At 43.2% G+C, this 23,668-nt stretch overlaps 1 protein-coding gene across 2 annotated transcripts in view; it reads left to right on the plus strand.

Annotated features, from left to right (window-relative positions):
• Window positions 1-22,311, plus strand: part of LOC138351627 (angiopoietin-2-like) — a 289,479-nt gene extending 267,168 nt beyond the window's left edge. For both annotated transcript variants that reach the window (XM_069303625.1, XM_069303624.1), the window contains exons 9-10: window positions 17,307-17,494; window positions 20,732-22,311. In XM_069303625.1, the coding sequence (XP_069159726.1) occupies window positions 17,307-17,488 (182 nt within the window). In that variant the 3' untranslated portion in view covers window positions 17,489-17,494; window positions 20,732-22,311. The remainder of the gene's footprint in view (window positions 1-17,306; window positions 17,495-20,731) is intronic.
• Window positions 22,312-23,668: the final 1,357 nt, after the last annotated feature.

Here is a 23,668-nt window from a genome sequence, read left to right on the forward strand (position 1 = left end):
TCAAAGTTATTCTCAGAGTCATCAAAGCGATCTCTAATTCACCTTCGTTCTCCAAAAGCTGTTCTCTAAGACACCTTCGTTCATCAAAGAAACTCTCCTTCTTCCATCACGTTATTCTTTAAGACATCTTCAGTCATAAAATTTCTCTCCAAATGTAACTAGTTCAGCTTTTCATACCAAACCTGCACTTCTGTTAAAACATATTTTCTTACTTGCTTTACCCTAAAACTGTTCTCTGAACTACACTGTTCAAACCTATGTAACCTATCCTCTCCACCCAATGTTACTTAGTTAACGTAACGTTCCTAAACCTAACTTTACCTATCCTAACTTAACTTACTTTACCTTTACCTATCTTACCTAACTTAACCTTCATAACCTAACTTTACCAATCCTAACATAACTTACCTTACCTTACCTATCTTACCTAACTTTACCTATCTTACCTAACTTAACCTTCATAACCTAACTTTACCTATGCTAACATAACTTACCTTACCTTACCTATCATACCTAACTTACCTAACCTAACTTACCTACATTTACCTAACTCACCTAACTTAACCTAACTTACCTACATTTACCTAACTTAACCTGCTTAACCTAACTTACATAATTTATCCTAACTTACATAATTTAACCTAACTTATCCTGATTAACCTAACTTACCTTACCTTACCTAACTTAACCTGCTTAACCTAACTTACATAACTTAACCTAACTTACCTAACTTAACCTAACTTACCTTACCTTACCTAACTTAACCTGCTTAACCTAACTTACCTACATTACCTAACTTAACCTACCTTACCTTACCTTACCTAACTTAACCTGCTTAACCTAACTTACATAACTTAACCTAACTTACCTAACTTAACCTAACTTACCTATCTTACCTAACTTTACCTATCTTACCTAACTTATCCTTCATAACCTAACTTTACCTATCCTAACATAACTTACCTTACCTATCATACCTAACTTACCTAACCTAGCTTACCTACATTTACCTAACTTACCTAACTTAACCTAACTTACCTACATTTACCTAACTTAACCTGCTTAACCTAACTTACATAATTTATCCTAACTTACATAATTTAACCTAACTTATCCTGCTTAACCTAACTTACCTTACCTTACCTAACATAACCTGCTTAACCTAACTTACATAACTTAACCTAACTTACCTAACTTAACCTAACTTACCTTACCTTACCTAACTTAACCTGCTTAACCTAACTTACCTACATTACCTAACTTAACCTGCTTAACCTAACTTACCTTACCTTACCTAACTTAACCTGCTTAACCAACTTACCTACATTACCTAACTTAACCTGCTTAACCTAACTTACCTTACCTTACCTAACTTAACCTGCTTAACCTAACTTACATAACTTAACCTAACTTACCTAACTTAACCTAACTTACCTTACCTTACCTCACTTAACCTGCTTAACCTAACTTACATAATTTAACCTGCTTAACCTAACTTATATAACTTATCTTACCTATCCTAACCTAACTTGCTTTACCTAACTTAATCTTACATTCCCAAACTGATGTATCCTAACTTATCTAGTCCAACCAGACATGATCTAACTTACATAATTATTCCTGCTTGTCTTTTGTGTTTCGTCAATCATTGTCTCATATTCATTTACTCATTTCAAGGGTTAATTTCTCAAATGGACATTTTTGCATTTCAAGTGTTATTTGTTTAAGATTGGGTGTTTAACAATTTCAAAGGATTTTTGTTATATATGGGAATTTACTCGTTTCAATGGCTAATTTCTCAAATGGTCATTTTTGCAGATCAAGGGTTATTTGTTAAAGTTCATCAAGTTGCTCATAAGTTGTATTTATTATGTTTGTTATCATATGTTCTTATTCCCCAACCCCTTAACCTAACCTCTTGTAATCTTAGTGTATTTAGTAGGTTTTAAGGTTCTATCATATGTTCTTATTCCCCAACCCTTTAACCTAACCTTTCAGATGTAGTTTATTGTGTTTTTGACGTATTTGTTAAATATATTATCCCTTTCCTAACCTTTCAGATGTAGTTTTGTTTCTCCTTTTTGTATATTTTTACCCAAACCCACCATCCCACTTAACCTTCTTTCCTTCTTTTACTTTGTTTCTCCTTCTCCTTTCTATCCCATTTCTCTTTATCGCCCTCCTTCTATCCCCCCTTTTTCTCTCTATCGTCCTCATTCTCTCCCCCTTCGCTCACTCTCTCTCATTCTCTTATTTTTCTTTTTTCTCAAATTCAAGTCTTAGTTCCCCCATGCCCACACTCTCTCTCTCATTCTCTCTTCTTTAGTCCCATTTTCTTCCGCCCCCTCTCTCTTACTCCTTGCTCTTCTTTCATGCTCTCATTCACTTAGTTTTTCTTTTTTCTCAAATTCAAGTCTTAGTAGATCTGATTCTTTACTATTGTAATTTTTATTATTACTATGATAAAGAAAGAACTTATATGTGAAAACAAAGTAAAAGAAGGAAAGAAGGTTAAGTGGGATGGTGGGTTTGGGTAAAAATATACAAAAAGGAGAAACAAAACTACATCTGAAAGGTTAGGAAAGGGATAATATATTCAACAAATACGTCAAAAAACACAATAAACTACATCTGAAAGGTTAGGTTAAAGGGTTGGGGGAATAAGAAAATATGATAGAACCTACTAAATACACTAAGATTACAAGAGGTTAGGTTAAGGGGTTGGGGAATAAGAACATATGATAACAAACATAATAAATACAACTTATGAGCAACTTGATGAACTTTAACAAATAACCCTTGATCTGCAAAAATGACCATTTGAGAAATTAGCCATTGAAACGAGTAAATTCCCATATATAACAAAAATCCTTTGAAATGGTTAAACACCCAATCTTAAACAAATAACACTTGAAATGCAAAAATGTCCATTTGAGAAATTAACCCTTGAAATGAGTAAATGAATATGAGACAATGATTGACGAAACACAAAAGACAAGCAGGAATAATTATGTAAGTTAGATCATGTCTGGTTGGACTAGATAAGTTAGGATACATCAGTTTGGGAATGTAAGATTAAGTTAGGTAAAGCAAGTTAGGTTAGGATAGGTAAGATAAGTTATATAAGTTAGGTTAAGCAGGTTAAATTATGTAAGTTAGGTTAAGCAGGTTAAGTTAGGTAAGGTAAGGTAAGTTAGGTTAAGTTAGGTAAGTTAGGTTAAGTTATGTAAGTTAGGTTAAGCAGGTTAAGTTAGGTAAGGTAAGGTAAGTTAGGTTAAGCAGGTTAAGTTAGGTAATGTAGGTAAGTTAGGTTAAGTTAGGTAAGTTAGGTTAAGTTATGTAAGTTAGGTTAAGCAGGTTAAGTTAGGTAATGTAGGTAAGTTAGGTTAAACAGGTTAAGTTAGGTAAGGTAAGGTAAGTTAGGTTAAGTTAGGTAAGTTAGGTTAAGTTATGTAAGTTAGGTTAAGCAGGTTAAGTTATGTAAGTTAGGTTAAGCAGGTTAAGTTAGGTAAGGTAAGGTAAGTTAGGTTAAGCAGGATAAGTTAGGTTAAATTATGTAAGTTAGGATAAATTATGTAAGTTAGGATAAATTATGTAAGTTAGGTTAAGCAGGTTAAGTTAGGTAAATGTAGGTAAGTTAGGTTAAGTTAGGTAAGTTAGGTAAATGTAGGTAAGTTAGGTTAGGTAAGTTAGATATGATAGGTAAGGTAAGTTATGTTAGGATAGGTAAAGTTAGGTTATGAAGGTTAAGTTAGGTAAGATAGGTAAAGTTAGGTAAGATAGGTAAGTTAGGTTAAGTTAGGTAAGTTAGGTTAAGTTATGTAAGTTAGGTTAAGCAGGTTAAGTTAGGTAAAGTAAGGTAAGTTAGGTTAAGCACGTTAAGTTAGGTAATGTAGGTAAGTTAGGTTAAGCAGGTTAAGTTAGGTAAGTTAGGTTAAGTTAGGTAAGTTAGGTTAAGTTATGTAAGTTAGGTTAAGCAGGTTAAGTTAGGTAAGGTAAGGTAAGTTAGGTTAAGCAGGATAAGTTAGGTTAAATTATGTAGGTTAGGATAAATTATGTAAGTTAGGTTAAGCAATGTTAAGTTAGGTAAATGTAGGTAAGTTAGGTTAAGTTAGGTAAGTTAGGTAAATGTAGGTAAGTTAGGTTAGGTTAGTTAGGTATGATAGGTTAGGTAAGTTATGTTAGGATAGGTAAAGTTAGGTTATGAAGGTTAAGTTAGGTAAGATAGGTAAAGTTAGGTAAGATAGGTAAGTTAGGTTAAGTTAGGTAAGTTAGGTTAAGTTATGTAAGTTAGGTTAAGCAGGTTAAGTTAGGTAAAGTAAGGTAAGTTAGGTTAAGCAGGTTAAGTTAGGTAATGTAGGTAAGTTAGGTTAAGCAGGTTAAGTTAGGTAAGTTAGGTTAAGTTAGGTAAGTTAGGTTAAGTTATGTAAGTTAGGTTAAGCAGGGTAAGTTAGGTAAGGTAAGGTAAGTTAGGTTAAGCAGGATAAGTTAGGTTAAATTATGTAAGTTAGGATAAATTATGTAAGTTAGGTTAAGCAGGTTAAGTTAGGTAAATGTAGGTAAGTTAGGTTAAGTTAGGTAAATGTAGGTAAGTTAGTTTAGGTAAGTTAGGTATGATAGGTAAGGTAAGTTATGTTAGGATAGGTAAAGTTAGGTTATGAAGGTTAAGTTAGGTAAGATTGGTAAAGTTAGGTAAGATAGGTAAGGTAAGGTAAGTTATGTTAGGATTGGTAAAGTTAGGTTATGAAGGTTAAGTTAGGTAAGATAGGTAAAGGTAAGGTAAGTTAAGTTAGGATAGGTAAAGTTAGGTTTAGGAACGTTACGTTAACTAAGTAACATTGGGTGGAGAGGATAGGTTACATAGGTTTGAACAGTGTAGTTCAGAGAACAGTTTTAGGGTAAAGCAAGTAAGAAAATATGTTTTAACAGAAGTGCAGGTTTGGTATGAAAAGCTGAACTAGTTACATTTGGAGAGAAATTTTATGACTGAAGATGTCTTAAAGAATAACGTGATGGAAGAAGGAGAGTTTCTTTGATGAACGAAGGTGTCTTAGAGAACAACTTTTGGAGAACGAAGGTGAATTAGAGATCGCTTTGATGACTCTGAGAATAACTTTGATCAACGAAGATGGATTGGAAAGTTTCTCTAATGAACGAAGGTGACTTAACGATTAACTTTTATGATTTAGAGAACATCTTTGATGTCTTAGAGAACAACATTGATGTTTTAGAGAACAACATTGATGTCTTAGAGAATAACTTTTATGTCTTAGAGAACAACTTTGAAGAGCAAAATTAACTTTAGATGTCTCTGAGAATAACTTTATAACATAGAAATTAACTTTAATGAACAAAAGTGAGTTACAGAATAACTTTGATGACTTTGAGAACAAGTTTGATAGCTCTTAGAATAACTTTGATGAGCAAGATTAACTTTAGATGTCTCTGAGAATAACTTTTATAACATAGAAATTAACTTTAATGAACAAAAGTGAGTTACAAATAACTTTGATGACTCTGTGATTAACTTTGATGACTTTGAGAACAAGTTTGATAGCTCTTAGAATAACTTTTGTGGACATGAGAATATCTTTGGATAACTCTGAGATTAACTTTGATGTCTTTGAAACAACTTTGATGAACGAGAGTGAGTTAGAGATTACCTTTGTTAACTCCGAGATCAACTTTGATGAACAAAAGTGAGTTAGAGATTACATTTGATAACTCTAAGATTAACTTTAGATGTCTCTGAGACAAACTTTTATAACATAGAAATTAACTTTAATGACCAAAAGTGAGTTAGAGAATACCTTTTGATGACTCCGAGAATAACTTTGATGAACAAAGATGTTTTGGAAAGTTTCTCTGAAGAACGAAGGTGACTCTGAGAATAACTTTGTTAGCTCTTTGAATAACTTCGATGACTTTGAGAATGTCTTTTGAGAACATGAGTAGTATTTTGTTAGATCAGAGAATAACTTTTTGATGACATAGAGAATGACTTTTTATGTCTTAGAGAAGAACATTGATGGCTTAGAGAGAATATCTTTGATGAACGGAAAGTTACTCAGAGAATAACATTTCATGACTGAGAATAACTTTTATGAACGAAGATGTCTGAGATTAACTTTGATAGCTCAGAATAACTTTTGTGGACATGAGAATATCTTTGGATAACTCTGAGAATAACTTTGATGTCTTTGAAACAACTTTGATGTACGAAAGTGAGTTAGAGATTACCTTTGTTAACTCTGAGATTAACTTTGATGAACGAGAAAATACTTTTTGATGGCATCGATAATAATTTTGATAGCTCTGAGAATAACTTTTATGCCTCTGAGATTAACTTTAATGAACGAAGATGTCTTAGAAAGATTCTCTGATGAACGAAAGGTTACTTAGAGAATAGCATTTTGATGACTGAGATTAACTTTTTGATGACTCTGAGAATAACTTTTATGCCTCTGAGATTAACTTTAATGAACGAAGATGTCTTAGAAAGTTTCTCTGATGAATGAAAGGCTACTTAGAGAATAGCATTTTGATGACTAAGATTAACTTTTTGATGACTCTGAGAATAACTTTGAGGATGCGAGTAAATTTTTGAGTGTTTGAGAGTGTCTTTTGTTATCTCGAAGAGTAACTTTGGTGTTACGGAGAGCACCTTTGACTATTTTTCTTACTTAACGACATAAAATTTTTACGAAAGTGCTGAAAATGTTACATTTGACTATTTTAGTTGAGGAAAGACAAGAAAAAAAAATATGACGACGGTGACTATTTTAGTGCTCCACAAAGTATAAATGTCAGTTAAGAACGACGATGATAGATATCTTTAACTATATTTTCTTACTTGACGAAAACATAATTAACTTAACTTAGGAACAATGATGAATATGACTTTTTCTGTTGATTGATGGATAATTTTAGTTATGAAATGACAATGAAACATGAAGAACACGGTTATTTTCTGACGACTAGGGAATAAGTTTAGTTATGAACAGTGTTGGAAAGATTCCTTTGACAATTTTTGGTTGATTGGATAATAAGTTTAGTTGAGAAATGAGGAAAGAGAGTATGTTTTAGTTGATTGGCGAAAGATTTTTAGTTAAGAAGTTACGAGAAAGGTTTGTCTTTGTAAATTTGGAACTGAATAAAGTGTAGATTTGTTTAAGAACGGGGTTGGTAGAACTATTAAGTTGACTACGAGAATTACTTTGACATAGTTTTGCAAATAAAAAACTGGGTGACTAAAATTGTTGAGGGAACTGTATTGCAGTATAATATTATTTGACAAAGAACTAGTTAGTGAATGGAAGAAACAAATTGGTTTAAAGAAACAAAGAACATAAAAAAATTGAGGTTATGTAGGGGAATGAACTCAGTGAACATACGGTGAACACAGAAAACATGTAAGAAAAAGTTGATGAATAGAGTGATCATGCAGGGAATAAGAACTTATAGAGAATATGAAGACATGATAAGGAACATAGGGAATACAAAGAATGAACACTGAACATGTGAAGAACAAGCTAAGAACATTGAGAACATGAATATTGAGTATAAAAGTTATACAGAGAACATATGATGTACATGAAAACATGACAAAGAACATAGTGAACGTACGGGGAAAATGGTAGAAAACAGAAAAATGAGAAAAACAGGTGAAAAGAATTGAACTGAGCATGCTGTGAACATTTGTAGAACATGGAATGAACACAGAAAACATGCAAAAATGTGAAGAACACAGCTGAATATAGAGTAAATATGCAAATACAGGGGGACAAAAGCTGGAGCTCAGTAACTGACTTGATCTTATTTACTACGTCTGAAATATGACTGTTTAAAATTTCAGGGGGATTGGACTGCTAGTAGCAAAAATGTGGTCTCTGTCAAATTTGGGTCTTTAATTGGACTCTGATTTATTTCGATCATGAACTGGACTCTGAATATTTTGGCACAAAGTGAACTCTGGCGAATTTTCGGTATAAACTGGACTCTGACGAATTTTTGCTAGAAAACTGGACTCTGATGAATTTCGATCAAGAACTGGACTCTGATGAATTTTCACAGATTACAGGACACTGATGAAATTTGAGCTTAAAACTGTCTCTGACTAATTTTGCTCTCAAAGTAGACTCTGGCGAATTTCTGTTGATAATTGGACTCTGATGAAATTTGAGCTTAAAACTGTCTCTGACTAATTTTGCTCTCAAAGTAGACTCTGGCGAATTTCTGTTGATAATTGGACTCTGATGAAATATGAGCTAAAAACTGTCTCTGACTAATTTTGCTCACAAAGTGGACTCTATTCATTTTTAGGTATAAATGGTCTCTGACGAAATTCTGTCTATAACTGGGCTCTGTTCAATTTTGGTCTTTACAGGTGAAATAGCCGTAAATGGATATAAAACTAAATGTTATGGCTAAGTTGTCTGTTTTCCTTAACAAAACATCTAAGACAATATTCTCTGAAAATGGTCTTTTTACAAATTCGGTCATAAACATATAAATAAACTTCTATGATTATTTGAAACTCTGAAAATAGTTGTAAAGAAATAGGAGGAGAGAGAGAGAGAGAGGGACGGTCCAGATATTATGGAGAAGATAAGATAAGATAAGAGGTAACCTGTATGCGACGTCTGGCTGGCCGGCGTAGGGTAAATACAGGTGACGCGAGAGATTGCGAGGTAAGGGGGGGGGGAAGGAGGGGGTGTGAGGTACGAGTGGGAGACGCAGGGGGAGGGAAAGGTGAGGGAAGGGGGATGGCAGGGAAATGAATCAGATATATAGCAATATACTAGTTTCTAAGTAAGAAACAAATAAGAACTTTTAACAAAAGTCGTATGACATTATTTCATGATAAGAACTTTAACAAACTTCTAAGATCTCGGAAATTATTTTTCATCATCATAAAAACTTTAACAAACTCGTATGACATTATTTTTCATTATAAGAACTTTTACAACTTCTAAAATCTGTGACTGACAAAATTACCTGAAAACCCTGGCTCATAAACACGAATTTGAATTTCTCCCAAAAGACCTTTAACAAACTTCTAGTCTCGGAAATTATTTTTCTCTTAAGAAATCCTTACTTCCAAATCTGTACCTCCCCAAATTCACCAAGAAACCCTAAAGCGCTACACGGGAATTTCCGAATTCACCTGAAAACCCTGGCTCCCACAGGGGAATTTTCTCCCAGAAAAAAAAATTCCCCTGTTGACTGTCATCCCTACTACTGTGGTTGTGGGGTGTGGTTGAGGGGCGTGGTTGTGGGGCGTGGTTGTGAGGTGAGGTTGTAGGGTGTCGTTGTGGGGTGTGTTGTAGGGTGTGGTTGTGGGGTGGTGTGGATGTGGGGTGTGATTGTTGGGTGTGTTTGTGGGGTATGGTTTTGGGGTGTGGTTGTGGGGTGGTGTGGATGTGGGGTGTGATTGTTGGGTGTGTTTGTGGGGTATGGTTTTGGAGTGTGGTTGTGGGGTGTGGTTTAGGATGTGGTTGTAGGGTGTGGTTATGGTGTGTGGTTGTGGGGTGTTGTTGTGGGGTATGGTTGTGAGTGTTGGGTGTGAAGTGTGGTTGTGGGATGTGGTTGTGGATGAAAGTGTTGTGGTATGGTTGTGAGGTGTGGTTGTGTGGTATAGTTGTGGGGTGTGGTTGTGGTATGTGGTTTTGGGATGTGGTTGTGGGGTGTGTTTGTAGGGTGTGTTTGTGGGGTGTGGTTGTGGGGTGTGGTTGTGGGGTGTGGTTTTGGGGTGTGGTTATAGAGTGTTGTTGTTGTGTGTGGTTATGGGTTAAGGTTTTGTGGTGTGGTTGTATAGTGTGGTTGTGGGGTGTCGTTGTGGGGTGTGGTTGTAGGATGTGGTTGTGCGGTGTGGTTGTTAGGTGTAGTTGTGGGGTTTGGTTGTAGGCTGTGGTTGTAGAGTGTGGTTGTGGGGGTGTGGGTGTGGTTGTGGGGTGTAGTTGTGGAGTATGGTTATAGGGTGTGACTGTGGGGTTTGGTTGTAGGATGTGGTTGTGCGGTGTGGTTGTTAGGTGTAGTTGTGGGGTTTGGTTGTAGGCTGTGGTTGTAGGGTGTAATTGTGGGGGTGTGGATGTGGGGTGTGGTTGTGGGATGTAGTTGTGGAGTATGGTTATAGGGTGTGGTTGTGGGGTTTGGTTGTGGGGTGTGGTTGTGGAAATTGGTTGTGGGGTGTGGTTGTTGGGTGTGGTTGTGGGGTGTGGTTGTGGGGTGTGGTTAAAGAGTTTTGTTGTTGTGTGTGGTTGTGGGTTAAGTTTTGTTGTGTGGTTGTATAGTGTGGTTGTATAGGGTGGTTGTCGGGTGTGGTTGTAGGATGTGGTTGTGCGGTGAGGTTGTTGGGTGTGGTTGTGGGGTGTTGTTGTGGAGTGTTGTTGTTGTTGGGTGTGGTTGTGGGCTAAGGTGTTGTGGTGTGGTTGTGGGGTTTGGTTGTGGGGGTGTGATTGTTGGGTGTGGTTGTGGGGTGTGGTTGTGGGGCGTGGTTGTGAGGTGAGGTTGTAGGGTGTCGTTGTGGGGTGTGGTTGTGGGGTGTGTTTGAAGGGTGTGGTTGTGGGGAGTGGTTGTGTGGTGTGGATGTGGGGTGTGATTGTAGGGTGTGTTTGTGGGGTATGGTTTTGGGGTGTGGTTGTGGGGTGTGGTTTGGGATGTGGTTGTAGGGTGTGGTTATGGTGTGTGGTTGTGGGGTGTTGTTGTGGGGTATGGTTGTGAGTGTTGGGTGTGAGGTGTGGTTGTGGTGGAAAGTGTTGTGGTATGGTTGTGGGGTGTTGTTGTAGGGTGTGGTTGTGTTGTATAGTTGTCGTTGTGTGGTTGTGGTATGTGGTTTTGGGATGTGGTTGTAGGGTGTGGTTGTGGGGTGTGGTTGTGGGGTGTGGTTGTGGGGTGTGGTTGTAGGGTGTGGTTGTGGGGTGTGGTTGTGGGGTGTGGATGTGGGGTGTGGTTGCAGGGTGTGGTTGTGGGGTGTGGTTTTGGGGTGTGGTTGTGGGGTGTGGTTGTAGGGTGTGGTTGTGGGGTGTGGTTGTGGGGTGTGGTTGTGGGGTGTGGTTGTAGGGTGCTATTGTAGGGTCGGGTTGTGGGGTGTGGTTGTAGGGTGTGGTTGTATAGTGTGGTTGTGGGGTGTGGTTGTGGTGTGTGGTTGTAGGATGTGGTTGTGCGGTGTGGTTGTTGGGTGTGGTTGTGGGGTTTGGTTGTCGGCTGTGGTTGTAGGGTGTGGTTGTGGGGGTGTGGTTGTGGGGGTGTGGTTGTGGGGTGTAGTTGTGGAGTATGGTTATAGTTTGTGGTTGTGGGGTGTGGTTGTGGGGTGTGGTTGTGGGGCGTGGTTGTGGGGCGTGGTTGTGAGGTGAGGTTGTAGGGTATCGTTGTGGGGTGTTGTTTTGGGGTGTGGTTGTGGGGTGGTGTGGATGTGTGGTGTGATTGTTGGGTGTGTTTGTGGGGTATGATTTTGGGGTGTGGTTGTGGGGTGTGGTTTGGGATGTGGTTGTAGGGTGTGGTTATGGTGTGTAGTTGTGGGGTGTTGTTGTGGGGTATAGTTGTGAGTGTTGGGTGTGAGGTGTGGTTGTGGGATGTGGTTGTGGATGAAAGTTTTGTGGTATGGTTGTGTGGTGTGGTTGTATGGTATAGTTGTGGGGTGTGGTTGTGGTATGTGGTTTTGGGATGAGGTTGTAGGGTGTGGTTGTGGGGTGTGGTTGTGGGGTGTGGTTGTGGGGTGTGGTTGTAGGGTGTGGTTGTGGGGTGTGGTTGTGGGGTGTGGTTGTGGGGTGTGGTTTTGGGGTGTGGTTAAAGAGTGTTGTTGTTGTGTGTGGTTGTGGGTTAAGGTTTTGTGGTGTGGTTGTATAGTGTGGTTGTGGGGTGTGGTAGTGGGAAGTGGTTGTAGGATGTAGTTATGCGGTGTGGTTGTTGGGTGTAGTTGTGGGGGTGTGGATGTGGGGTGTGGTTGTGGAAAGTGGTTGTGGGGTGTGGTTGTTGGGTGTGGTTGTGGGGTGTGGTTGTGTGGTGTGGTTAAAGAGTTTTGTTGTTGTGTGTGGTTGTGGGTTAAGTTTTGTGGTGTGATTGTATAGTGTGGTTGTATAGGGTGGTTGTGGGGTGTGGTTGTAGGATGTGGTTGTGCGGTGTGGTTGTTGGGTGTGGTTGTGGTGTTTGGTTGTAGGCTGTGGTTGTAGGGTGTGGTTGTGGGGGTGTGGTTTGGGGGGTGTGGTTGTGGGGTGTTTTTGTGAGGGTGAGGTTGTGAGGTGTGGTTGTGGGGTCAGGTTGTGGGGTGTGGTTGTGGGGTATGGTTGTGAGGGTGTGGTTATGGGGTGTGGTTGTGGGGTTTGGTTGTGGGGTGTGGTTGAGGGTTAAGGTGTTGTGGTGTGGTGGTTAGGTGTGGTTTGGGATGTGCTTGTGGAGTGTTGTTGTTGGGTGTGGTTGTGGGTTATGGTGTTGTGGTGTGGTTGTATAGTGTGGTTATGTGTGTGGTTGTGGGGTGTGGTTGTCGGGTGTGGTTATTGGTGTGGTTGTGGGGTGTGGTTTTAGAGTGAGGTTGTGGGGTGTGGTTGTGAGGTGTTGTTGTAGGGTGTGGTTGTGAGGTGTTGTTGTGGGGTGTGGTTGTGGGAGTAGTAGTGGGGTCTGGTTGCGGGGTGTGATTGTGGGGTGTGGTTGTGGGGTGTGGTTGTGGGGTTTGTTTGTAGGGTGTGACTGTGGGGTGTGTTTGTGGGGTGTGGTTGTGGGGTGTGGTTGTGGGGTGTGGTTGTGGTGTGTGGTGGTGGGGTGTGGTTCAAGGGTGTTGTTGTAGGGTGTGGCTGTGGAGTGTGGTTGTAGGGTGAGGTTGTAGGGTGTAGTTGTGGGGTGTGGTTGTGGGGTGTGGTGGTGGGGTGTGGTTGTGGGGTGTGGTTGTGGGGGTGTAGTTGTTGGGTGTGGTTGTAGGGTGTGGTTGTGGGTTATGGTTGTAGGGTGTGGTTGTAGGGTGTGGTTGCGGGGTGTCGTTGTGGGGTGTGGTTGTGGGGTGTAGTTGTGGTGTGTGGTGGTGGGGTGTGGTTGTAGGGTGTGGTTGTAGGGTGTGGTTGTGGAGTGTGGTTGTAGGGTGAGGTTGTAGGATGTAGTTGTAGGGTGTGGAGTGTGGTTGTAGGGTGTGGTTGTAGGGTGTGGTGTTGGGATGTGGTTGTGGGGTGTGGTTGTGGGGTGTGGTTGTAGGGTGTGGTTGTGGGGAGTGGTTGCAAGGTGTGGTTGTGGTGTGTGCTTGTCGGGTGTGGATATGGGGTGTGGTGGGTAAGTTGTGGTTGTGGGGTGTGGTTGTGGGGTGTGGTTGTGGAGTGAGGTTTTGGGATGTGGTTGTAGGGTGTGGTTGTCGGGTGTGGTTGTGGGGTGTGGTTGTGGTAGTAGTTGTGGGGTGTAATTGTGGGGTGTGGTTGTGGGGTGTGGTTTTGGGGTATGGTTTTGAGGTGTGATTGTGGGGTGTGGTTGTGGGTTAAGGTGGTGTGGTTCTTGAGTGTGGTGATAGAGTGTGGTGGTGAGGTGTGGTTGTGGGGTGTGGTTTTGGAATGTGGTTGTAGGGTGTAGATGTGGGGTGTGGTTGTGGGGTGTGGTTGTGGTGTGTGGTTGTGGGGTGTGGTTGTGGAGTGTTGTTGTTGTTGGGTGTGGTTGTGGGCTAAGGTGTTGGTTGAGTGGTTGTGGGGTTTGGTTGTGGGGTGTGGTTGTGAGGTGTGGTTGTGGGGTGTGGTTGTGGGGTGTGGTTGTGGGGCGTGGTTGTGAGGTGAGGTTGTAGGGTGTGGTTATGGTGTGTGGTTGTGGGGGGTTGTTGTGGGGTATGGTTGTGAGTGTTGGGTGTGAGGTGTGGTTGTGGTTGAAAGTGTTGTGGTATGGTTGTGGGGTGTGGTTGTAGGGTTTGGTTGTGTGTGGTATAGTTGTGGGGTATGGTTGTGGTATGTGGTTTTGGGATGTGGTTGTAGGGTGTGGTTGTGGGGTGTGGTTGTGGGTTGTGGTTGTGGGGTGTGGTTGTAGGGTGTGGTTGTGGGGTGTGGTTGTACGGTGTGGGGTGTGGTTGTGGGGTGTGGTTGTGGGTTAAGGTTTTGTGGTGTGGTTGTATAGTGTGGTTGTGGGTTGTGATTGTAGGATGTGGTTGTGCGGTGTGGTTGTTGGGTGTGGTTGTGGGGTTTGGTTGTAGGCTGTGGTTGTAGGGTGTGGTTGTGGGGGTGTGGTTGTGGGGTGTGGTTGTGGGGTGTGGTTGTGGGGTGTAGTTGTGGAGTATGGTTATAGTGTGTGGTTGTGGGGTGTGGTTGTGGGGTGTGATTGTGGGGTGTGGTTGAGGGGCGTGGTTGTGGGGCGTGGTTGTGAGGTGAGATTGTAGGGTGTCGTTGTGGGGTGTGGTTGTGGGGTGTGGTTGTGGGGTGGTGTGGATGTGGGGTGTGATTGTTGGGTGTGTTTGTGGGGTATGGTTTTGGGGTGTCGTTGTGGGGTGTGGTATAGGATGTGGTTGTAGGGTGTCGTTATGGTGTGTGGTTGTGGGGTGTTGTTGTGGGGGTATGGTTGTGAGTGTTGGGTGTGTGGTGTGGTTGTGGGATGTGGTTGTGGATGAAAGTGTTGTGGTATGGTTTTGGGGTGTGGTTGTGTGGTATAGTTGTGGGGTGAGGTTGTGGTATGTGGTTTTGGGATGTGGTTGTGGGGTGTGGTTGTAGGGTGTGTTTGTGGGGTGTGGTTGTGGGGTGTGGTTGTTGGGTGTGGTTTTGGGGTGTGGTTATAGAGTGTTGTTGTTGTGTGTGGTTGTGGGTTAAGGTTTTGTGGTGTGGTTGTATAGTGTGGTTGTGGGGTGTGGTTGTGGGGTGTGGTTGAAGGATGTGGTTGTGCGGTGTGGTTGTTGGGTGTAGTTGTGGGGTTTGGTTGTGGGCTGTGGTTGTAGGGTGTGGTTGTAGGGGTGTGGATGTAGGGTGTGGTTGTGGGGTGTAGTTGTGGAGTATGGTTATAGGGTGTGGTTGTGGGGTTTGGTTGTAGGGTTTGGTTGTAGGATGTGGTTGTGCGGTGTGGTTGTTAGGTGTAGTTGTGTGGTTTGGTTGTAGGCTGTGGTTGTAGGGTGTGGTTGTGGGGGTGTGGATGTGGGGTGTGGTTGTGGGGTGTGGTTGTATAGGGTGGTTGTCGGGTGTGGTTGTAGGATGTGGTTGTGCGGTGTGGTTGTTGGGTGTGGTTCTGGGGTTTGGTTGTAGGCTGTGGTTGTGGGGTGTGGTTGTGGGGGTATGGTTGTGGGGTGTGGTTGTGGGATGTGGTTGTAGGGTATGGTTGTGGGGTGTGGTTGTTGGGTGTGGTTGTGTTGGATGGTTGTGGGGTGTGGTTGTGGGGTGTTTTTGTGAGGGTGTAGTTGTGGGGTGTTGTTGTGGGGTGAGGTTGTGGGGTATGGTTGTGAGGGTGTGGTTATGGGGTGCGGTTGTGGGGTTTGGTTGTAGGGACACAACTGTGTCCCCTTGTTCTCGTACCACCCGTGTTGTACACTTTATCTCTTATCTGCCTTGACAATTCCTCTGAGAATTTTGTAGGTAGTGATCATGTCTCCCCGAGTTCTACTGTCTTCCAGCGTTGTGAGGTACATTCCACGCAGCCTGTCCTCGTTACTCATACCTCATAAACTCATGCCTCATGTAAACATGTGTGTTTATGTGTACGTGTATGTTATTGTTTGAGTGCCTGTGTGCGTGCGTGTGTGTGTGTGTGTGTGTGTGTGTGTGTGTGTGTGTGTGTGTGTGTGTGTGTACTCACCTAATGTTTACTAGTTGTGTTTTTGCGGGGGTTGAGCTTTGCTCTTTCGGCCCGCCTCTCAACTGTCAATCAACTGTTTACTAACTACTTTTTTTTTTGTTTTTTCCACACCACACACACACACCCCAGGAAGCAGCCCGTGACAGCTGACTAACTCCCAGGTACCTATTTACTGCTAGGTAACAGGGGCACTTAGGGTGAAAGAAACTTTGCCCATTTGTTTCTGCCTCGTGCGGGAATCGAACCCGCGCCACAGAATTACGAGTCCTGCGCGCTATCCACCAGGCTACGAGGCCCCCACACACTTGTGTGTGTGTGCGTGTGTGTGTGTGTGTGTGTGTGTGTGTGTGTGTGTGTGTGTGTGTGTGTGTGTGTGTGTGTGTGTGTGTGTGTGTGTGTGTGTGTGTGTGTGTGTGTGTGTGTGTGTGTGTGTGTGTGTGTGTGTGTGTGTATGTGTGTGTGTGTGTGTGTGAGTGTGTGTGTGTGTGTGTGTGTGTGTGTGTGTGTGTGTGTGTGTGTGTGTGTGTGTGTGTGTGTGTGTGTGTGTGTGTGTGTGTGTGTGTGTGTGTGTGTGTGTGTGTGTGTGTGTGTGTGTGTGTGTGTGTGTGTGTGTGTGTGTGTCTATGTGTATGTGTATGTTATTGTTTGAGTGTGTGTGTGTGTGTTTATGTGTACGTGTATGTTATTGTTTGTGTGCCTATGTGCGTGCGTGTGAGTGTGTGTGTGCGTGTGTGTGTGTGTGTGTGTGTGTGTGTGTGTGTGTGTGTGTGTGTGTGTGTGTGTGTGTGTGTGTGTGTGTGTGTGTGTGTGTGTGTGTGTGTGTGTGTGTGTGTGTGTGTGTGTGTGTGTGTGTGTGTGTGTGTTTGTGTGTGTGTGTGTACTCACCTAGTTGTGTTTGCTGGGGTTGGGCTCTGGCTCTTTGGTCCCGCCGGTTGTGTGTGTGTGTGTGTGTGTGTGTGTGTGTGTGTGTGTGTGTGTGTGTGTGTGTGTGTGTGTGTGTGTGTGTGTGTGTGTGTGTGTGTGTGTGTGTGTTTATGTGCACGTGTATGTTATTGTTTGAGTGCCTGTGTGCGTGCGTGTGTGTGCGTTTTTATGTGTTCGTGTATGCTATTGTTTGAGTGTCTGTGTGCATGCGTCCATGTGTGTGTTTACTATATGTGCCTGCAGGTTTGAGGTGTTAGTTCTTGGGCCCCGCCTTTCTAGCCGTCGGTTGTACTGTACTAATGTACTGTACTGTACTGTACTAATGTACTGATTTCCGACCTATTTTCCTCTACCACATGTGCTACATATATGTCTCTCTAACACACTCACACATCCCCAGGATGCTGCCCATACAACCTGTCCAACTATTTGATTCTTGGTGAACAGATGCATCTGGTGAAAATTTTTTTTTTACATTTGTTTGTGCCTCGGCCGGGAATCGAACTCGGGGTCCTTATAACTACGATTCCCGAGCGTTGTCCGCTCCTTGATGTGTGTGCGTGCATGTGCGTGTGAAGGTGTGTTCAGGTGTGTATACATGTGGACATGTCACTAAACTGTGTAATCCATATGTGTGGTGTCTCCCTCTACAGTGTCCTGTGCTCAGAGCTCCCAAGGTGGGTGGTGGTACAGGGCGTGCAGTAATGTTTATCCCACGAGACCCCTTAGTCACATGTGGACACGGTACTGGACGCCAGGTGACGGCAGCGCGGTGTATCTCCAGCAGCTACAGCTGATGACACGACCCCAGAACTTCCCAACTTCTCACCAGTGATTGTTGGTAAGTTAATGTGCTGGTGAGCTGGTACTGGTGGTGGTTGTGGTGAGATGGTACTTGTGGTGGTTGTGGTGAGCTGGTACCTGTGGTGGTTGTGGTGAGCTGGTACTGGTGGTGGTTGTGGTGAGCTGGTACTGGTGGTGGTTGTGGTGAGCTGGTACTTGTGGTGGTTGTGGTGAGCTGGTACTTGTGGTGGTTGTGGTGAGCTGGTACTTGTGGTGGTTGTGGTGAGCTGGTACTTGTGGTGGTTGTGGTGAGCTGGTACTTGTGGTGGTTGTGGTGAGCTGGTACTTGTGGTGGTTGTGGTGAGCTGGTACTTGTGGTGAGATGGTACTTGTGGTGGTTGTGGTGAGCTGGTACTTGTGGTGGTTGTGGTGAGCTGGTACTTGTGGTGAGATGGTACTTGTGGTGGTTGTGGTGAGCTGGTATTGGTGGTGGTTGTGGTGAGCTGGTACTTGTGGTGGTTGTGGTGAGCTGGTACTTGTGGTGAGATGGTACTTGTGGTGGTTGTGGTGAGCTGGTATTGGTGGTGGTTGTGGTGAGCTGGTACTTGTGGTGGTTGTGGTGAGCTGGTACTTGTGGTGGTTGTGGTGAGCTGGTACCTGTGGTGGTTGTGGTGAGCTGGTACTTGTAGTGGTTGTGGTGAGCTGGTACTTGTGGTGGTTGTGGTGAGCTGGTACTTGTGGTGGTTGTGGTGAGCTGGTACCTGTGGTGGTTGTGGTGAGCTGGTACTTGTGATAGTTGTGGTGAGCTGGTACTTGTGGTGGTTGTGGTGAGCTGGTACTTGTGGTGGTTGTGGTGAGCTGGTACCTGTGGTGGTTGTGGTGAGCTGGTACCTGTGGTGGTTGTGGTGAGCTGGTACTTGTGGTGGTTGTGGTGAGCTGGTACTTGTGGTGGTTGTGGTGAGCTAGTACTTGTGGTGGTTGTGGTGAGCTGGTACTGGTGGTGGTTGTGGTGAGCTGGTACTTGTGGTGGTTGTGGTGAGCTGGTACTTGTGGTGGTTGTGGGACATGTAGGCGTCATGGTGACCGAAGGTGTTGTCTGCCAGGGTGGCAGGAAGTGCTCCTGGTGGGTCATGACCGAAGGTGTTGTCTGCCAGGGTGGCAGGAAGTGCTCCTGGAGGGTCATGACCGAAGGTGTTGTCTGCCAGGGTGGCAGGAAGTGCTCCTGGTGGGTCATGACCGAAGGTGTTGTCTGCCAGGGTGGCAGGAAGTGCTCCTGGTGGGTCATGACCGAAGGTGTTGTCTGCCAGGGTGGCAGGAAGTGCTCCTGGTGGGTCATGACCGAAGGTGTTGTCTGCCAGGGTGGCAGGAAGTGCTCCTGGTGGGTCATGACCGAATGTGTTGTCTGCCAGGGTGGCAGGAAGTGCTCCTGGAGGGTCTTGACCGAAGGTGTTGTCTGCCAGGGTGGCAGGAAGTGCTCTTGGAGGGTCATGACTGAAGGTGTTGTCTGCCAGGGTGGCAGGAAGTGCTCCTGGAGGGTCATGACTGAAGGTGTTGTCTGCCAGGGTGGCAGGAAGTGCTCCTGGAGGGTCATGACCGAAGGTGTTGTCTGCCAGGGTGGCAGGAAGTGCTCCTGATGGGTCATGACCGAAGGTGTTGTCTGCCAGGGTGGCAGGAAGTGCTCCTGGTGGGTCATGACCGAAGGTGTTGTCTGCCAGGGTGGCAGGAAGTGCTCCTGGAGGGTCATGACCGAAGGTGTTGTCTGCCAGGGTGGCAGGAAGTGCTCCTGGTGGGTCATGACCGAAGGTGTTGTCTGCCAGGGTGGCAGGAAGTGCTCCTGATGGGTCATGACCGAAGGTGTTGTCTGCCAGGGTGGCAGGAAGTGCTCCTGATGGGTCATGACCGAAGGTGTTGTCTGCCAGGGTGGCAGGAAGTGCTCCTGGTGGGACATGACCGAAGGTGTTGTCTGCCAGGGTGGCAGGAAGTGCTCCTGGTGGGACATGACCGAAGGTGTTGTCTGCCAGGGTGGCAGGAAGTGCTCCTGGTGGGACATGACCGAAGGTGTTGTCTGCCAGGTTGGCAGGAAGTGCTCCTGGTGGGACATGACCGAAGGTGTTGTCTGCCAGGGTGGCAGGAAGTGCTCCTGGTGGGACATGACCGAAGGTGTTGTCTGCCAGGGTGGCAGGAAGTGCTCCTGGTGGGTCATGACCGAAGGTGTTGTCTGCCAGGGTGGCAGGAAGTGCTCCTGGTGGGTCATGACCGAAGGTGTTGTCTGCCAGGGTGGCAGGAAGGGCTCCAGGTGGATCATGACCGAAGGTGTTGTCTGCCAGGGTGGCAGGAAGTGCTCCTGGTGGGACATGACCGAAGGTGTTGTCTGCCAGGGTGGCAGAAAGTGCTCTTGTTGGGACATGACCGAAGGTGTTGTCTGCCAGGGTGGCAGGAAGTGCTCCTGGTGGGTCATGACCGAAGGTGTTGTCTGCCAGGGTGGCAGGAAGTGCTCCAGGAGGTTCATGACCGAAGGTGTTGTCTGCCAGGGTGGCAGGAAGTGCTCCTGGTGGGTCATGACCGAAGGTGTTGTCTGCCAGGGTGGCAGGAAGTGCTCCTGGAGGGTCATGACCGAAGGTGTTGTCTGCCAGGGTGGCAGGAAGTGCTCCTGGTGGGTCATGTAGGCGTCATATAGTTTGTAATATTTCACTTTACTTCATTTTTCACTTACTTTATTCATTTACCTAATCTTTTGCTATTATATACCACTGATATTTTAATCTTTCACTGATTAGGAATAATGAAATAAGTTAATAAATTTCACCATTTTGATCCTGTAATATTTTATATCAGTGGAACTTGCCTGATAAATACTTTTGTTACTGATAATTCTGCCCCGTGGTAATGGGTTTATATCTTTGTGTAACTTTTGTGTTCTGGAACGTTTTTAATGTTTTTTTTGCTTGGCTGTTTTATGTCGTAATTATTTGTTGTGGTGGTTTTCTGGCTTGTATTTATGATCTAATTTATGCAATAATAATCAATGAGACTTATATTTAACCATTATAATAATTTCTGTACTGCTGTCTTTATATATCTTATTCAGTTGTCTTTATTCCCAAATTTTACAACAACAATATATTTAACTAGACAAAGCCTTTTATCAATTATCTAAAATTTTTACTTCTCAAGTTCTTGTTCTTGTTGCTGATTATTGTAACTTTGACTTATATTATTGTATTTGTTAATTATACAGTTTACTGTAAATGTTACCTTGTTTAAATATATAACATTTTGGTGTATACATTTGCAGTATGGAGTGACCAGCCCCAGGGACCAGGTGGTGACCCGTGACCAGCCCCAGGGACCAGGTGGTGACCCGTGACCAGCCCCAGGGACCAGGTGGTGACCCGTGACCAGCCCCAGGGACCACGTGGTGACCCGTGACCAGCCCCAGGGACCAGGTGGTGACCCGTGACCAGCCCCAGGGACCAACTGAGGCCGGACCTAATGATCCCCAGATATTTAACCAACTTTTTCCACCTGTGATTGTAATATTAAACAATTAAACTCGATACAATCCTTTTCCTCTCTTGGAGGAAATATTTGATGTGTTGAGGTTAACACTTAGTAAAGTTAATCTCAGTATCCCATATATTTTATTCCTTATGTTTATGCATTGATTATTATTGCCTTATGATCCCTGCAGATGATGACTCCTAGATATTTCTAACATTAATACCTCACATATTCAATATTGTCCAGGTGATATATGGGAACTTTAGTATTATTATTACTAAGCTCAAATCCCAACATTTTACAGCATTAAACTGCATCTGCTAATCTTTTGTCTACGTCGAAAGTCTATCCAGACTGTCTTTTAGTACTTTTGGGAGTTTAACTCAAACATGGAAGGTAAATCCACGTGGGATTTAACTCCATTCATGCCAGCTCTCTGCTGTCTTTTTTAATAACCAATGACCAAGGTGTAATCCAACTTAGGATAGACCGCCATTACCATGTGCCTCCAGCTCTTTAGTCTTGTGAGGACCAGTATCAAAGTCCTTGTTGGCGTCTAGTTGAAGAATGTCACAATCCTTCCTACTATTACCTTCCTGAAATTTACAGGAAAAGAATGATAGAAAAGGTCTTAAACATGAGCGGCCCTTAGTGAAACCATGTCGTTAATTCTTTATCAATCTGTTGTTCAAGGTGAAAACGAAAGGCTTTGGCAATTATCAATTAAATCCATTTGCAGTTGTGGGCACCACATCAGCAACCATCCATCACTCCGGTACTCTGCTCGAGTCTAATGAATAATTAAATATGGTAGACAATGAGTCTGGCTCTGGGGACTAGTTTACCTTTAGTTTGCATATTTGTTTAATAACCTCCTCGCTAGTAACTAGACCAGTTAAGTACTAAACCTACTAAGCTAGTTAACTACTAAACTAGTTAACATGTCGTCTCGACCTTCAAAGACTTTTTCTTCTTAGTGCGTAATTGAGTTTCTTTAGGAAATACAGAGACGAAGAATTTATTTGAAATAAGTCCCATTTCTTTTTCATTCTCAGTTACTTGACCTGCTTCAGATATAATTTGTGTAGTCTTTTCCTTAATCTTTCTTTAATATATCAGAAAAAAATGTTTTAGAAATTGTCATTGCCTGGTCTGCTATATATAATTCATTATTTCTTGATGCTTTTATTATTTCCTTAACATTTCTAACTAGTTTGGGATATTGTTGTTCAAGATTAACTTCCCCATTCTTAGGCCTTTGATCAAAGTTTTTTCCTACCGATAAGGTTTTTAATCACATGATTATCCATTTAAGGTTATTGTTGTTTGACCTAAGATATTTAGATGGCACACTATATTTTTAACCTTCATTAAGCATATTTTAAAATAAATTACAGTTTGAATATGTTTAACAATTTTTTTAATTTCCTTTTGTTATATCCTTTCACTCATGTTAATACTTCAGTCATGTTGACATTTACTCTCATCTTTCACCCATGTTAATACTTCAGTCATGTTGACCTTTACTCATCAACTTTCTAGATAATATACATTAAAATATTTCAACTTCTCGACCTTGCTTCATAGTCTTCCCTGCTTGGCACCTTGATCCGATAATTACTGAATTCTTAAGCTCTCACCATATGAAAACACTTTTTTAACACTTTTCAACTTTTTTCACTTCTTGGGAGCAACTGCCGTCCTTCGCTGCTCTCGTTCAAGTAACGTCATGTCGGTAGGGGGGGGGGGGGGTAGAAATAGCCTAAGCTACTCTATCCCTTTGAGATGTATTTCTTTCTTGTCTCAATAAATATACTTGAACTTGAACTTGAACGTAAACATGTCCATTCTGCAGTATGGCGATCATAATTGAAATGTATAATCTAAATGGGGCCTAACAAGAGAAACAAAATGATGCAGAACAATTTATCTTGTTAGTTTGGTTTGGTGTCTTGGGCCTATCAACCTCTGGATGGTTAATAAAGGCCACACAAGTGCTCACAGCGAGCATACATTATGCCAGAACAACTGTAAACAATGGTTACAACGTTGAATGCAAGGGTTGCCCTGAATGGAAATAAATCGGACTGGTTATAATGATGAGTGAGGTACCACAAGGTTCCAACTTGAGCCCAACGTATTTAATGATATTCATCAATGACATCAATGAGAACATTACAAATCACGTCATCAAATTTGCTGATGACACAGATTTATTCTAAGGTAGGAAGTGGAGACTACATTTAGGCCTTGCAAGAGAGCTACATTAACTTTACAAATGGCCAGAAGACTGCGAAATGCGTTTCAATGTTAAGAAATGCATGATGGGCAAATTTATGTCCTAACTATCACATGTACCCCAAATCCATACAATAACATACGGCCAATAGCTCCAGCACCACCTCCCTAGCTGCCCTACACATCAGTGACCATGGTCAACAGCTCCAGCACCTCCTCCCTAGCTGCCCTACACACCAGTGACCAAGGTCAACAGCTCCAGCACCTCCTCCCTAGCTGCCCTACACACCAGTGACCATGGTCAACAGCACCAGCACCTCCTCCCTAGCTGCCCTACACACCAGTGACCATGGTCAACAGCACCAGCACCACCTCCCTAGCTGCCCTACACATCAGTGACCATGGTCAACAGACCAGCACCTCCTCCCTAGCTGCCCTACACACCAGTAACCATGGTCAACAGCACCAGCACCACCTCCCTAGCTGCCCTACA

The sequence above is a fragment of the Procambarus clarkii genome, chromosome 50 (genome assembly GCF_040958095.1).
Source record: "Procambarus clarkii isolate CNS0578487 chromosome 50, FALCON_Pclarkii_2.0, whole genome shotgun sequence".
In the NCBI taxonomy this organism is placed as follows: domain Eukaryota; kingdom Metazoa; phylum Arthropoda; class Malacostraca; order Decapoda; family Cambaridae; genus Procambarus; species Procambarus clarkii.